Source organism: Bombyx mori, chromosome 9, assembly GCF_030269925.1.
Source record: "Bombyx mori chromosome 9, ASM3026992v2".
NCBI classification, from domain to species: Eukaryota; Metazoa; Arthropoda; class Insecta; order Lepidoptera; family Bombycidae; genus Bombyx; species Bombyx mori.
The window spans coordinates 6,621,522-6,637,581 of NC_085115.1; the positions used below are offsets into that span (position 1 = coordinate 6,621,522).

A 16,060-nucleotide genomic window follows, 5' to 3' on the forward strand; every position below is an offset into this window, starting at 1 on the left:
CTCAAGTATAGTTACAACGGCTGTCCCACCCTTCAAACCGAAACGCATTACTGCTTCACGGCAGAAATAGGCAAGGCGGTGTTACCTTCCCGCGCGGACTCACAAGAGGTCCTACCACCAGTAATTACGCAAATTATAATTATACACACATAATAAATATAAAATATATACATGTCTGAAATATGAGTGGAGTTAATTTTGTAAATCGTATCCACATATTATTATGTTTCGATTATTATTAATATGAAATTTGCCCAACGGACATTTTATCGTGACCTAAATTAAATTGACCTTTTTATACCGTTGACCAAAAAGGTCTATCAATCAATCTAATAAGTGGCTTTATTAACAACCGATTCCAAGCAGATTTCACTAAAAGCCACTTTAATCCACTTAAGCATAAATTCAAAGAGGTCCCCTGAGATCAGACGGTAAAAAAGCAGTGTCTTGAAGCTCCGTCGACGTAAATAGACCTGAATAATCCTTGTAAAACGCGTCAGGATTTCATACGAAACACACGTCACGACGTCCTGGAACGTGAAAATGAAAGTGTTTTTTGTAATTAAACTGTTTCTTGTGTTGTTATTGAGGATATTGTTATGCCATGGTTACACCAATGAACTTGCGAAAAATCCAGCGCAAAATGAGGTCGAAAAAGTCTACTTGAGAATTTTTTTTAAACTACGGGAATGCGAGGATATTTCTGAATGCGATACAAAGGCAATACGGTACAAGCGGAGCGATCAAGATCCTCAACCAAAAACTGCATTCAGGATTTCCAAACCTGACGACAAAAACTCCACTGTGACAACGAATGCAACTGAAAAACTAGAGCACTCCCGTTTGATTGCTGATTTTAAAAAGCAATGGCCAGTATTGAAATGGCAAGAATTTGGGCTGTTCTCAGATGATTACCTAGATTTAATCAACGAACACTGGTTAAGGTTTCCCCCACCAAATGCTTATTTACAAAAAACTTTGGGAGGAGTGTATGTTCTTTTCACTACTTTGGGATGCGCGGGCAACATAATTGTGCTATTTATGTACATTAGGTAAGTTATTAAGATTTTTATCCTTAAAAAATCCTACGTAATTAACATTAAAAATGATAACGTAATAATTAACGTACAATGATTAAATACAAATGTAAAATAGATTGAACACCTCAAATCTCATCAATTGTATGAGAAAAACCAATTTGTAAGAAAAACCTTTATCCCGAAAATTTCTTACGAAGATTTCCCTTCACCGACCCTTATTTACGTTTATGCTTGAAGGTAAGTAAGGTGCGAATGGGCGGTATCGAAGAAAGTTCTGTACGCAATACTTCGTGACCGCTCATTCGTCATCCGAAAACCACGAGAACCATGCTCTTATAACTTTGTATTATAATTTGAGAATTCAGAATGTAAGGTTTTTATAAATATGTGGGCTAAAAAGAAATTTACAAAGCAATTTTTTTTAATTTTTTTTATCTAAATGTAAATTAGTATTACTTGTGGCAAAAAAATTATCATAACGTAATACCTATACGGCACACATCTAAACCACAGCTCTTATCAAATTATACAATCAAATACCCCCTATATTTTTATAATTAATACTATTATCGGATTTATTAAGCAATAATATTATAAATGAATTTGTTTGTTTGTTACGCTTACACATCTTAACTACTCAACCGATCGCCATGAAATTATGTTTTTAGGGATACAATAAAAACATAGGACCTTTTATCAAAAAAAATTCTATTGTCGAGGGATTTTTGTTCACATTACGATAAGCGCAGCTGCGTGTAACAGCTTGAATGTGAAAGTTTGTATATTTAGATGTTAGCTACGCAAGGATGCAAAAGTGTCTAAAGGGATTTGGCTAAAATTTTGCACAAACACAGAGTTTATAGCCTTGATAAATTAACACATAAGATACTTTTTATCATGGGAAATGACATGATTAGATCAACGCCATATTTTGATTTACCTACTATATCTCTTCATCCCGGGAAAATACATAACGTTTTCTTCTTTCTCAATTAAGTCGTCGTGGCCTAAAGGATAAGACGTCCGGTGCGTTCGTATCGAGCGATGCACCGGTGTTCGAATCCCGCTGGCGGGTACCAATTTTTCTAATGAAATACGTACTCAACAAATGTTCACGATTGACTTCCACGGTGAAGGAATAACATCGTGCAATAAAAATCAAACCCGCAAATTTATAATTTGCGTAATTACTGGTGGTAGGACCTCTTGTGAGTCCGCACGGGTAGGTACCACCGCCCCGCCTATTTCTGCCGTGAAGCAGTAATGCGTTTCGGTTTGAAGGGTGGGGCAGCCATTGTGACTATACTGAGAACTTAGAACTGTATCTCAAGGTGTGTGGCGCATTTACGTTGTAGATGTCTATGGGCTCCAGTAACTGCATTTGGCTCCATACCTACTTTGTGTAATGCAATCACAGCGATTCGATTCTCTTTATCACCCCACTCCATTTTAATATCGCAAAATATTGTACAATGTATTGGCGCCAAAATGAAAAAACTCAATGAGCAATCATATAAAAATGACAGATTCCAAATTCAAATGTAATATTTTGTTTATTTTTAATTGTAACAGTATTTATGGCCAGACTAAGTACAATGCACGCAACTACCAAAGATTCGATTCGACATTTTAAACTTAAATTTAATTAGAAAAAGTAAATTTTGATTTAACTTTCAGTATATACTGGGGCGAAGAAACTTGTGCCTTCTAAGCGTGACTTAATTAAAACATTGAAATAACAAGAAGGTAGGGTTTATCTCCGTTAATTATATTTCAAACATGCGGAGGTTGTTCACAACTTGCACTACAGTCAAAAAACTTTGCTCTTGGAGTAAACATGTGTATGTGACCTCTTGCTATGGAATTACGTAATCATTAAGCTTAAAATTTACATTATACCCCTTTAATGACATGATTGAAAGACCATATTGTAAATGATTTTTAATATGTCAAAAACTTTCGAAAAGATCAGAGTGGGCCACACTAAAATATTTATATCGATAGTTTTAATATTAATTAAAAAAACTCATAATTACAGAAAATCAAACACGTAATTAGTATCTTGTAAAAACCACCATCACTGGTTCCCAAAGTGCAAAAATAAAACTAGATTTTATAAGATACTAGCTGACCCGGCAGACTTCGTAGTGCCTCAATCGATAAATAAAAGACCTAACCTTTTGTATAAAATAAACTTAAAACAAACAAAAGGAATCCGTCCGACGGGGGACGCATCAAAGGAAAAACAAAATTGTTATTTTTATTTAATTCTGAGCATTTTCATATTTATATACCTTTAAACCTTCTCTGGAATAAATAATTAAAGACCAAAATTAGCCAAATCGGTCCAGCCGTTCCCGAGTTTTAGCGAGACTAACGAACAGCAATTAATTTTTATATATATAGAAGATAGAAGATTATAAACAGTTTATTTCTAAGGATACCAATTTCTTATCCACATACAAAAGCTACCAGCTTTTAATCCGAGTGCTGCCGCCACAGTGTACCGAAATTAATATCTTCTATTTAGGATACCTTGTACCGATTTAGGATAAAAAGTGTCACAAGAAGTATAATAAACTATCATAATGTAAAAGCATAATTTTATTCTTGCATAGTAAACAGTGTGCTTAATATAAAAAAGGCCGTTCAGATCTTAGTCTTTGTACCAAAATGGATACTTATAAAAGTTACAACGAAAACCAAGGACTTAGTATTCTCATCCAAACCTTAATGAACACGGAGCTCTGTGGTGATAAAAAGATGTATTTCTCTTTTAATGTTTTCGAATCTTATGTCATTTGTAGAACGAAGAAAGCATAAGTGCATGCCAATTTTTCTTTTGATATTGCTGCAATTTACCGATTTTTACTATTACTTGATTATAAACGGCTCATAGTAAAGTGTGTTAAATCCGCCAGTGTTATTAATGTCAAATTATTAATCGCAGAACGAAAGTGCTTGCAATTTTGAAATTGGAAAAAATCGGAAGTTACAGTTCGTATGACTCACAGCGACTTTTATGTTTAGATCTTGATGCGGCTCCCCAACGATACGAAATACTAGCTCTTACCCACAGATCGATCGTTGGGTGGATAGGAAATTTCTTACAAGCGTCATCCGAGCTTCTCCAAAAATCCCTTAGTTTTAATAACAATAATTGAGAAATTTAGATACCATATCCTTGGGAATAGTAGATTCGTGTCTCGGCCGGTTACAACGAGCGCGTCGACATATTCCCTCGGAAAGCATCCAGAACGGTTGTGTCGTATTAATTTCGGGACATGTATAAAATAATATTCAAAGCGTGTGTACATAATAATATGTAAAATGTGTAGTAGTGCTTTCACAATTTTGTTATTTATATCTACAAGTAATATCCAAATTACAAGTATGGATACAGTGCCAAAAGGTATAAACAATTTAACGTATTTGAAAAGAGATGATCATGCTCTATTCAGTTCTAAATATGACGATGAAACTCTTACGAAAGGTGACATAAAATTGTGGAAAAGACGTCGCAGAATGTCTGAAATTTTGGACAGAAGATCAAATGTAAGCGGTGAGGTCAAAGAAACTAGACTACCAATAAAGTATTCCAAGTACGAAGTGAATGAATTGGTTTCATCGGAAGCTAACAACGAGGTATTAATAAAAAAATTCAAAGAACTTTGGCCAGTAAATTTATGGCGTCGCTTTGGCCTGTTTACCGATGATTATCTACACTTGGTGAATCCATACTGGCTGAGCTTCGCCCCGCCACATCCTTTACTGCATTATGGCCTCGGTGCATTCTACATCATGATGACCACTGTTGGGTCCACTGGCAATGCTTTGGTGATGTTCATGTATTTTAGGTTAGTTACTTTAATTAGTTGTTTCTTTAGTAAATTCACCTATAGAAAGTCACGGCTCTATGAATTATTTCTGATGCCATTGGTTTAAACACGTACCTACGAGACAAAAATGAGCACACTCAAACATCGAATAACAAATTTCGCAAAGATACTTCGACTTCAGATACTGTAATCAAATTAGAAATGATTTCTTTCAGTCGACATTTTTAACCGAGATTTATAATATCATATTTAAATAATGTTGCATTGTTTCGTGTTAACTGGCTATTACCGTGCATAGCTGACCAATTATTAGATTTAATCATTTACTTTAACATTAATCACTTATTGTGAAACATATAAGTGCAAACGATATCTAAGCAACGTAATGATTAAAATTTATCTCGTTTAAAGGAAAATATGGTATCAGTAATATTAATTAAAACTCATTAGTTAACAATCGTTAGTTAGTGATTTAGAAAATTACCACAATTTTAAGTGAATATGATAACTCGTATGGAACATCTTATTATACAGCAGGTAGTAAAATTGAAATTTTAAAAGATTACAGTAAATTGGAATCTGAAATTTTGTATAATATTGATACGAACCCTGAAATTCCACAGTGAAATTTTTCAATAATTTTAACGCCACAACGAACTTACACTGGATGTTTACATGAAACGCTCGAATTGCTCGCAAGGGATGTGGGGACTATAAAATTGCCAACCACTGCGTACACACGTGAATCTATTGTGACCACCGCAGATCATTTTCCTTATTCTTTGTTGGGCCACGAAAATCTTAACTGAGCTACTTTCCTTGGACAATTTTCTTCCTTTCTCTGGGCGGAAAATGTGTTCTCTGACAAGTGAGTGTATTTTCGTACACAGCTTTTAAAAAGGAGTTTCTTCTGGACCGGCAGCAAGAATCAGCGTGCACATGTGCCTTTTTTTTTTGTTCAGGAGGAAATCGCCGGCCTTCCGCCCTCCCTGGGGATGGAGGGTGGAGCATGTCGGAGTCGACTGACTAAAACCTCCTGTCGCTCAACAATCCACGTCCGAACCTCGCATGAGACAGAACTCATGAAAAGGCAAAGGGGGGAAAGTGAAGCGTTTAGTGCGGAGCACATCTCTCCCATCACCCTCCCCCTCGGGACGCCGGACCGGCGGTCGTCGGCGCCACGACCACCAGCCCTCTCGGTCGGCAGGCTATCCGGAGCCTGCCTACATGGCGCCGGTTAGAATGGGTTATCCTACGGAATACCCCGTTGGGTCAGAACCAGCGTGGGTCGAGGATAGCCAGCCTTCCAACACCCGGATGCTCTTACGTAAAACGCGTGCAGAGCAGCTTGCACGTCGTCTTCTTAGGCCCTCTTCGCCGGTACCCAGACCGACATGTGAGGGTGACCCGAAACACTTAAAGGGCCAGGGCTTGAGCGAGGTCCACCTTTCTGGCCCCGCACATGTGCCTTAGCAACTAATTAAACTAAAAAACTAGAATTGCATTGAAAACGATTTTACGTATATATTTATAGAGTAGGTTTAAATACCTATTCTTTCATAATTGTAAAAACCTTTTAAATTAAAAAAATATAGTCTATAATAATACATATCGTCATCGATAACACTAGCACACATTTTACTAAGGAAGTTAGATAGAGAGACGTATTTATTGCGAACGGCAAAATGTAATGTCGTTACCGGCTACAAAGATTCATATGAGAAAAGACCTCGAAAAACTATTTATTCTTTATCCTATCTTCAGATCTTTCTTCGTCGTTATTTATCAGGGAACGAAATGTTTGAAAAATTTATCAACTGTCGCACACTTTATTGGTTTATTTCGTGATATTTTTTTAATGTTCCATCAGTATTTCGTATTACAAATTATTGTATCTCTAAAACGTTTCAAGAATAATAACTACATTTACATGCTATAATTATATTACTAAATTATATAAATAATATCGTACACGGCCACAAACGCTTCTGGCAAGTTCGTCAGAGTTCTAGTTTAGTAAAATCACTTTAAAATCTGTTGACAAAATGAGTATTATCGATTTCCGGATTGCGTTTTATGTGATCGGTACGGGAAAAAGTTTATGTCATTTACAAAAGTTCCCACTGCCGAAAACTAGTCAAGATAGTTCGAGAAGAAAATAAAAGGTGATAGAAAAGTTAAGGGAAACAAAAAAATGGAACTTGATTTCAGGAAATATGACTGACATGATGACCAAATCGTTGGTATGTATTGTGAAAGGTAGGCACCATGTCCTTTCTGGTAAAAACTTAGAAGACAGAGAGAGAGGAGTATATATATTGCACACCAAAACCAAATTTGTACAATAGGTGGTCTTATCGCTAGAAGCGCTCTTTTCCAGACAACCATTTTTATGTAGGAAAATTCTGACAAAAATACGGCCGGTATGTTGCCGTGTACAATTCATTCAGAGGGATCTATCAAAATAGACACCATTAAACATATTCTTAGTGATCTTGTGTACCCAAGTACAGAACAAAAAACTTCCTTTTATCATGGTCATGTGTTAGGGCTAAGGGTCCAAGCAGCTCTTTATGGACTCAGAAAATTGACTTATCGATCCAAAACCGAAATAGACAGCAAAGCAATCTTGAAGTGTGCATTTAATTCTGTGAAATAGCATAGACTGTTCACAGTAAAAAAAACCAAGCAACTTTCGTCCGCGTTGCTTGGAGTTCAGAGGTACGTAGAACTTCGCATTCTAGCCTCTCTGGCATCTACTGGCTCACTTTAGAGATTGAAAAATGAGGCCGCGAATTTATCATACTGAAAGTGACTGAAAGGGCACACGCTCTCTAAGGCCTCACTCCAGCGATGTCAGTGCTACCGTTCGGCATATCTCATTTGGGTATAATCATTGAAAACTATAGCCGTCAGTTTACCTTTGCTTATTGACAGCGGAGTGGATCGTCACATTCTCTAAACAAAATAAAGATAATCCACACATAACGTGAGCATCAAATTAATTGTACTCGTGACGATTAAATGAAAATTGCCGGAGAGCCATCAAAAAAGGTCATAACTACTGTGACTCGGTAACTATTTTATACGACTTTAATTGATCAAATAAACTAGACAGAATATACAGGGCCCTGCGATACTTTAATACGACAAATATTTTTTTGTATGGAAACTAGCGACATCTTGTTGCGGATGCCCCTAAACTTATATGTTGTTAAAGTAAAGGCATTTAATTATTGTATGACTAAACACAGAAAAAAAATCATACGAGTCTTTATTTGTTATAGACAAATTGATTAAATTTTATTATATTGTGATTTCTAAAAATTTACTAAGTCCTTCATTACAAATAAAACATAGGATAGGTAATATGTTACTGCCATCTATAGGAGCAATGAGAAGCTAATCGAAGCGAAGCCATCTAGTGGCCGACGCCCGTAAGCATTTTTGTTGGGTGCTTGAATTGTTTATCTATAACTAATTTGTGTATTATCTATAAGAATATACGTGAAGCTAAACGGTAAAACTATTTATGACAGCTTCACATTTCAAATTATTATAAAATACGAGTATTCGTTACAATAATAGACCTTTACAATGTATCATAACATGTATGAGTAAAGATAAAACAGTAACATGTTCTCTCCTCTAATTGTCAACCGATTTTCTTTTTTTTGTGCTGTAACGATTGGAGAGCTTTAGTAATATCAATAAAACAATATATAAAGAATTTTTTTTCCAAAAAAAGTCTTTATTATGGTTTTTATAGTTATTTTCAGAACAGAGAGCTATAAACCACTATATATTGAACTTGACAAAAAACAGGAGGAGCTCGAAGCTTCGATCCGCCCTAATGGCATTTTTTTTTTATAATGGCGTGATTATGACTGATTTATTTCCTACAACATTTACAACAAATATTGTCCAAAATTCAAAGAAATATATTTTTATAACGCTGATACAGCGCCCGTAGCAAAGATTTGATACAGATAATTATCGTTATAATACAGACAAATTAACTTCCCACATTCAGGGCATCAAAATACAAGAACGCCAAAACTAAATATGAAATATTTACACAAAGACCGGTACCTAACCTTTTTCTACCTGAATCCCGACAAATTTTCAAGGACAAAGAAAACTTCAGACAGTACTGGTATTGAAAAACTGAATCGATTACTCCTTAATTAACTACGATTAATTAATTGGCGTCAATCCGAACTCCAAGTCATGCGGTGGTGCCAATAGCGAGACCTAATCTTCTATCTTCCGAAGATATTAGAGGCTACATGAATCAGAGACTAAGATTAGTTATTTGAAAGTCTTGACTTGATTATCAACATCATTTTCGAAACAAAATATAGGCCAGGTAGTTATAACGGCAGCTTTATATTACATATTATATTTTTTTCAGCTCAAGCGTCATTGAACATTATAGCTAATAATACATTTGAATATTAACTATTTTTGCTAATAACGATAGCTATCGTAAAACTGAAACTCATTGACTTTTCAAACTGCCCTAGTTTTACCGTTGTACACTCATTGGAGTTGTATCGTTTACAGATCATTAAGTACCTCTTGAGTATACTTTAAGATATTCTTGCACATTAATAAAGTTTAAAACTAGGTAAAAGCACCCGTGACTTCTATGAGGAAAACTCATAAAAGTTACAAATGAGAATATTTACGTAAACAACATTTGTTCCCATTCGAAAATATTTACAGGTCATTAACATGGAAAATGTCGTTATTTCTGGCTGAATCGCTTAGAGTTAGCGGTAACTGTGCATTATACTGTCCTCCTACAAGTATTAATTTGCTAAGAATACCACCGGGAAACTTGCCAAATTCGGTCTATACTTCAACGAATGTCTCAACCATTATTAATTATGCATTTAAAGTCGTTTGCAACGATGTTTTCAAAGACAGACAAATGAATTTTATTATGAAGTATTATTGATATATGTACTTGTTGTATCTGAAGAAATCCTAAAAGAATAATAATCTAGAACCCGATTGCAGTACCATCTACCGAGTCAAATTATAAACCTAAATCGACCTGAGACACACAAACACACATAAAGGTTCATCTAAATTGGTCTAACTGCTTAGTAGAAATTAAAAAAAATGCGAATGTCAAAAGGACAAAATAGGAAAATAACTATTTTGTTTCGCCTATTTAGTAATAGGAAAATATATATCAATAGGTATATTATGGTATCAATACCTTACGGCACAGTTTCACGTTTATAAGCATATTTCCAAAGTTTGAATACTATTTTTTGACTGACTATTTTTTACTTTTAATCATCCATACTTTACATATTTGAACACTTTGGAGGAAGCCTTTACCTACTAAAGTAGGGGTTATGTAGTTTCACTAAAGATTTAATTTCGTTAATTATTTTACTAACATAAAACTCACAAACGTACTTACTTACTTACTTATTAGTAAATAATGAATTTAAATTGGGTCGTTCAAATACTATACTACTCATAATCACATTCAAAACATGTACCTAATAATTTAATATTATACCTAGAAATGTCTATAATACTGTTATTAGATATAATATGCAAAAGTTAGTTGTTTAAAAATGTTCTTCGAAAAGGTAATATTTTCCCAAGAAAATATGTAATCATACCTATAATTCTGTTATTTTTTAAACCGCAGGAAATAAAAGGCCTTTTTTTTATTTGCTTTTTTTTATTCATTTATACACACTTGAATACCGATATTTGACGTGAAGTGCTGTTATTGTAGTATCCGTCAAATAATAAAAGGAACGAAATAATGAAAAAACAGATGAAAATGAACCATTTGTTTCTTGACAATAAAATCAATATTCGTGAAAAGGGTCTAAAAGCAATCTTCGAATCGAACAAACGAAAGTACTAAATTTGCGTTTAACTTTTGCCTACGATACAAACTTTCAAAGTAGTAGGTATAGAGGAATAAAAAAATTGCAAAAATCGTTGGTTATTTACCAGTCAACCATCTGTCAATAGACAGACGTTTTAATCATAATTAGCGTAAAAAAAAAAAAAACTGAACTACAATCAACTCATAAATTATCTTGTAGTTATTTTTCTTGTTTTTCATATTAACATTTACCCATATGTCTGGTGAATTTCAGATGCCGTTCCCTGAGAACGCCGGGAAATATTCTAGTTGCAAATCTAGCATTGAGTGATTTTATGATGCTTGCGAAGACACCTATTTTTATATTTAATTCGTTTAACCTCGGACCAGCTTTAGGCAAAACTGGTATGTACCTTTCTTCGATTATTGGATACGGGTAAAGCAATTACCATAACTATCATCGGTTCTTTTATTCAAATCGAACCTTCGAAATTTTATACATAATTCAAGCTTACTTATACATCATTCTAGTATTTTTTATTTTTCTTCTTTTCGAAAATGTATTTTACATATATATTTTAACACCTTAAATTTGAAACAGGCCCTTCCACTGGTGCATGCCCGTGATGAACATCAATCATGTTTTAATTTCAAATAATACATATGGTGAAATTAGAGAACAAGTTAAGTATGTACTACCTGTTTCTAATTAAACTTTTGTTTATTGTAGGTTGCGTTATTTATGGATTTGTTGGTGGGTTAACAGGAACTACGTCAATAGCAATCCTAACCGCAATATCCTTAGATCGGTACTGGGCGGTCGTGCGGCCATTGGAACCACTACGAGCTCTGACTGCCATCCGTGCTCGACTCATGGCAATAGCTGCATGGATTTACGCTACATTATTTGCCATAATTCCAGCCTTGGATATAGGTTACGGTCGCTACGTGCCCGAAGGATTCCTGACAAGCTGTAGTTTTGATTATCTAACTGAAGAACTTCCGCCTCGCTATTTCATTTTTGTATTTTTTTGCGCAGCCTGGCTCGCGCCTTTCTGCACCATATCGTACTGTTATATAAGCATATTTCGGGTTGTCGTATGTAGTCGAAATATTACTACAAAAAATCAAGAACAACGGCTCTCCACGAGACATGTAAAGGAGCGAACAAAACGTAAAGCTGAAATCAAACTTGCCTTTTTGGTTATAGTTGTAATTGCATTGTTTTTTATTTCATGGACACCGTATGCAATTGTTGCACTTTTAGGAATATTTGGAAAAAAGGATCTTATCAAACCGCTAACATCCATGATACCTGCATTATTTTGTAAAACAGCCGCTTGTATTAATCCTTTCATTTATATCATTACTCATCCTAAATTTCGAAAGGAATTCAAGAGAATGTTGTCCAGAGATAAAACAGAACGAAGTGGAACAATAAAAACTATTGGATATTATACTGAAGCGAGTAAATTCCATCGTCCTAGTAAGGACTTCAGTGACACTGAAGTTGAAATAGTTGAAATGAAAGATATACCGTACCGAAATGAAGACACAACTAACACAGTTGAAGAAAAAATTAATACGGTGTCTGCTAAATTAGCTAAACGAGAAGGATCGCAAAAATCGCAAAGTAGTATCAGCATGAAAAGTTTCGAAGAAAACGTTGTGAGTCCCCCTTCGTGGTATTGTAAACCGAAATTCGCCAAAAAAAAGAGTTTCCATCGTCGTTCTACACATAGTATGGTTTCTCAAAATACCGATCCAACTGTCTAATTAAGCATATCCATTTAATTAAGCGCTAGTATCGTAGTAATATTACATGTCGTAGCTGCTAGTGAAATTGGATAAATAATATATTGTCACGAAAATAATGTGGGCACCTAACGACTAATTAGGTATACTATATTATCCCAATTTTTATTTCTTAAATGAGCAGTTTGCAATTTCTCACACGAAGAACACAGAGAAAAACTCACAGAAGTTGTTTCCTACACAGGATTTGTCTTAATCGGACCACAGAGAGGTTTGTTTACATTTTAATTTATTTTTTCTAATAATTAAAATTGAAATCAAACCAAGTAATAAATAAACTTAATAAAACATTAAGATAAATTATATTAATATAAATATAAGATAGATTTAAGAAATAAATTAAAATCAAAACTACTTTTGTTTATTAATTTAAGTTTATACACAAATGTACAGTGGCGGACGTAATGCCAAAAACATTCTTTACTAGTCAACCAAAGATGTTGTAGAACAGTCTGTTTCCCAACCTTTTTTGTGCCGTGCCCCGCTGCAACCTTTCTAAATTTTTTACATCATTGCAAACATAAAAAATATGCTTTGTTTACTTAAGAAACCTAAATGATAAGTTTTAGGAAGATATCACTATGAAATTGTTATCAGAACACAGTAACGTTATATATTATATCAAAACAAGTAATAAATAACTGAAATTCAATTCAAAATAATTTTAATACAGATTTTCTATATTAATTTAGTGCAGTTGCCCCCCTTAATTATCAAATTGCCCCCTTGTGGGGCGGGGGCCCCCCGTTGGGAAACACCGGTGTAGAGAGTTCTTTGGTAGGTGCATTACTTTATTGAAAAGAAAAGAAAATTACGGTTTAATGACACGTTGTTTATTGGTATTAAATTATTTTCGAGGCTATCAATAATTTACAGTATTTTGTGGGACCTGTTAATCTGCGACGTTTACATAACTTACAATTTACAACCAACAACGAACGTAGGTAATTGAAACGTCGGAAATAATAATAAAATGACAAAAAAAAAAGTTAGATTGTGGCGTTAGCCATCACAGAACACAAGATATTTGACAGATGCCTGAATCTCGCTTACGATATTTTCAAAATAAGCTCGCATATATCCACAAGTTTCGAACAACAACATTCGGACCGTCGCTGCGTCGGTCTACCGAGCAATATCACCCGCTCGGTGGAAGATCTTCCCTTTGTCGTTTAATCTCTCCAAACTGGGTTGAACTGTAGCGGCTAGTGGCGACCTAAAACCTAAACCGTAAAAGTAGTTTTAATTGTGTCTACGCGGAAATAGAAGAAAATACCATACCTGTAAATTTCTATGTAAATCTAATCTGACTTTCATTTAGAAGTAATTACAAATGACCTATAGTATCAAAAGCCGCAATAGGTATACGTATGTAGCGGGTAGCCATCTTAGAACACAAACTCAGTGGAAGATCTTCCCTTTATCGTTAACACCAGACATTTGTACATATACATATTATTATATGAAGGTAAATACATTGTAGAGTTCAGACTAATATGATTACCGTTGTAAACATTATGAACTACGATTATAATAAATTGATGAGGCTTCTAAAACAAAAACAGTAATGCACCAATGTGTAATAAAGTTATGAGCTAACATTTGATTTATGTATGCTTGTACAATTAATATATAGAAGTTAATCAGATCTCTATTTTGTTTCAATTAAATATACATAAAATGGATTTGATATCAATGTCACCCTACCCAATGACATGGAATACCACCCGGTATTTTATATGTCTATGTAGTATATTTTACTTATGTATTAACGCCAACGCGGCAAAAATTTAATGGTTAGCAAATGTGGACAACCTAAACCTAAATTATTGATGATTAAATATAAAATGAACCACTTTTTATAAAATCAAAACACCCCACTTTCCACCTGGTCTTGTCTGCCCTACCCCTAGAGTGTATATAAAAACCGGAGGCGCGGAGGAAGAGCAGTCCTCGCCCGCTTCGACGGAGCATGGAAAAAGTGCGAGGCAGAGCGGCTGAGACTACCAACGCCTACCGCGACCAACAAGCCGAAGCTACGAAGCGGAGCACGAGTGACCGTGCTTCGGCACGCAAGGGAGCAAGGGCTGCTCTTCCCGCAGCGCCGGAGATAAGCTGGATTCAAACTTAACCTCAAAAATCAGCAAACAATAAGAAAACCAAATGATAGCTTCGTGCGAAAATAAATAACAAGTTGCTGCGTGCAAACAATAAGGCTACTATATAAAAACATAAAGATTGCTTTTTATCGGCTTTTTAATAGAATTTTTGCCGCGATGGCGTTAATACGTAAATACCGAAACTATTTATACTGATATTTCTGGTATATTATTTTATTATATACTCTTCAGCTGTTCTAAAAAGTATTTTTGAAACCTTTCTTCAAAAGATAGAAATAGAGAATTAAAAAAATTGGTTCTCTATTTCAGATAAGCTCATCTCAGTTTTTTTTCTTCCTACCTATGCCTTGAGAGGCTCTTTCAGCTGCGCCTTGATGTGTAGGTGAGCTCACGGGGCTCAAACCGAAAGTGTTGCTAGCACTGACCCAAGCAAGAGCAGTGCTTTGCAGAATCTACCACCAGGTCGGAAACGCGACCCACTGAGAAGATCCTGCGAGAAACTCAAAGGGCTGTTTCTGTTGATTAAATTACTCGCCGAACACTTCGTCGCAACCGATGGGTTCGACGAGAACTGTGACCGATCGTTAGGACACATATCTACGTATTTAATAAGAAAAACGTATTGCTCTCTGTGTTTGCATAACCGGTGCCATCCTTCACACCGGAACGTATGACTCTTTACTACAGAAATAAGCAGGACGATAAGTCATAGCAGGATGATAAGTCTTGTTAAACAATAATTTTGTACGTAGGCAGTCCACCTCATAGTAAGAAGTTACTCAAGGCACCATCGCAAATGGACAGAAAGAAGCAATGCCAATTTTATTGCGGAAAAAACAATTCAATAGCTTTCAATTGGTTACATTCTAAAACAAAGTTTCTTTTGAGTATATAGCCTCCAGGTGAACTGAATATCTCAATTAGGTTCGATTTAGTATTTTTTTATTGGCATGTTATGATACCTTTTCTTGTTACTGGCCTTTGCAAACCATAAAATGAGACTTTTTGGTGTAAATAGTTCTATTTTGTTAATTTATTGTCTCTTCATGTTTATATATAAAAACGGTGGTTTATTAACTGTTTAATATCTGTGAAAATGCGCAAATGTATGAAAATGAAAGAAGGCCGCTGAACGTAGCTTCTCGAAATCTTCCAAAAAATTTAATGAAAAAGTATCAATCAGTAAATAACCACCATTTTACTGAGATTATATTTCATCCCCAATCATCTAGTTTTATTTAATTTCATGCCAATTGATTAATGTTTCAAATTAATTAACTATATTTCATTTAGCTCCAATTTATTTTAAAAAAAAGATTAGATGTATGATGAGAGCCTTTGCTTTACCAGATAGAAAAGTAGAACTACTACAATAAAATG

The 16,060-nt window shown here is 34.8% G+C and overlaps 1 protein-coding gene across 1 annotated transcript; it reads left to right on the forward strand.

Moving 5' to 3' along the window:
• Positions 1 to 4,096: 4,096 nt before the first annotated feature.
• Positions 4,097 to 14,208, forward strand: LOC134198717 (opsin, ultraviolet-sensitive-like). The gene is made up of 3 exons (XM_062670071.1): positions 4,097 to 4,897; positions 11,020 to 11,150; positions 11,476 to 14,208. Exons 1-3 carry the CDS (start codon positions 4,371 to 4,373, stop codon positions 12,519 to 12,521), a joined length of 1,704 nt encoding a protein of 567 aa, XP_062526055.1. The 5' UTR covers positions 4,097 to 4,370; the 3' UTR covers positions 12,522 to 14,208.
• Positions 14,209 to 16,060: the final 1,852 nt, after the last annotated feature.

Excerpts from the sequence above, each read along its gene's own strand:
- LOC134198717 (XM_062670071.1), top strand. The coding sequence starts at position 4,371 with ATGTGTAGTAGTGCTTTCACAATTTTGTTATTTATATCTACAAGTAAT. Across the intron at positions 4,898-11,019 it reads GTGATGTTCATGTATTTTAG|ATGCCGTTCCCTGAGAACGC; the intron begins GTTAGTTACTTT and ends GGTGAATTTCAG. Across the intron at positions 11,151-11,475 it reads ACCAGCTTTAGGCAAAACTG|GTTGCGTTATTTATGGATTT; the intron begins GTATGTACCTTT and ends TGTTTATTGTAG.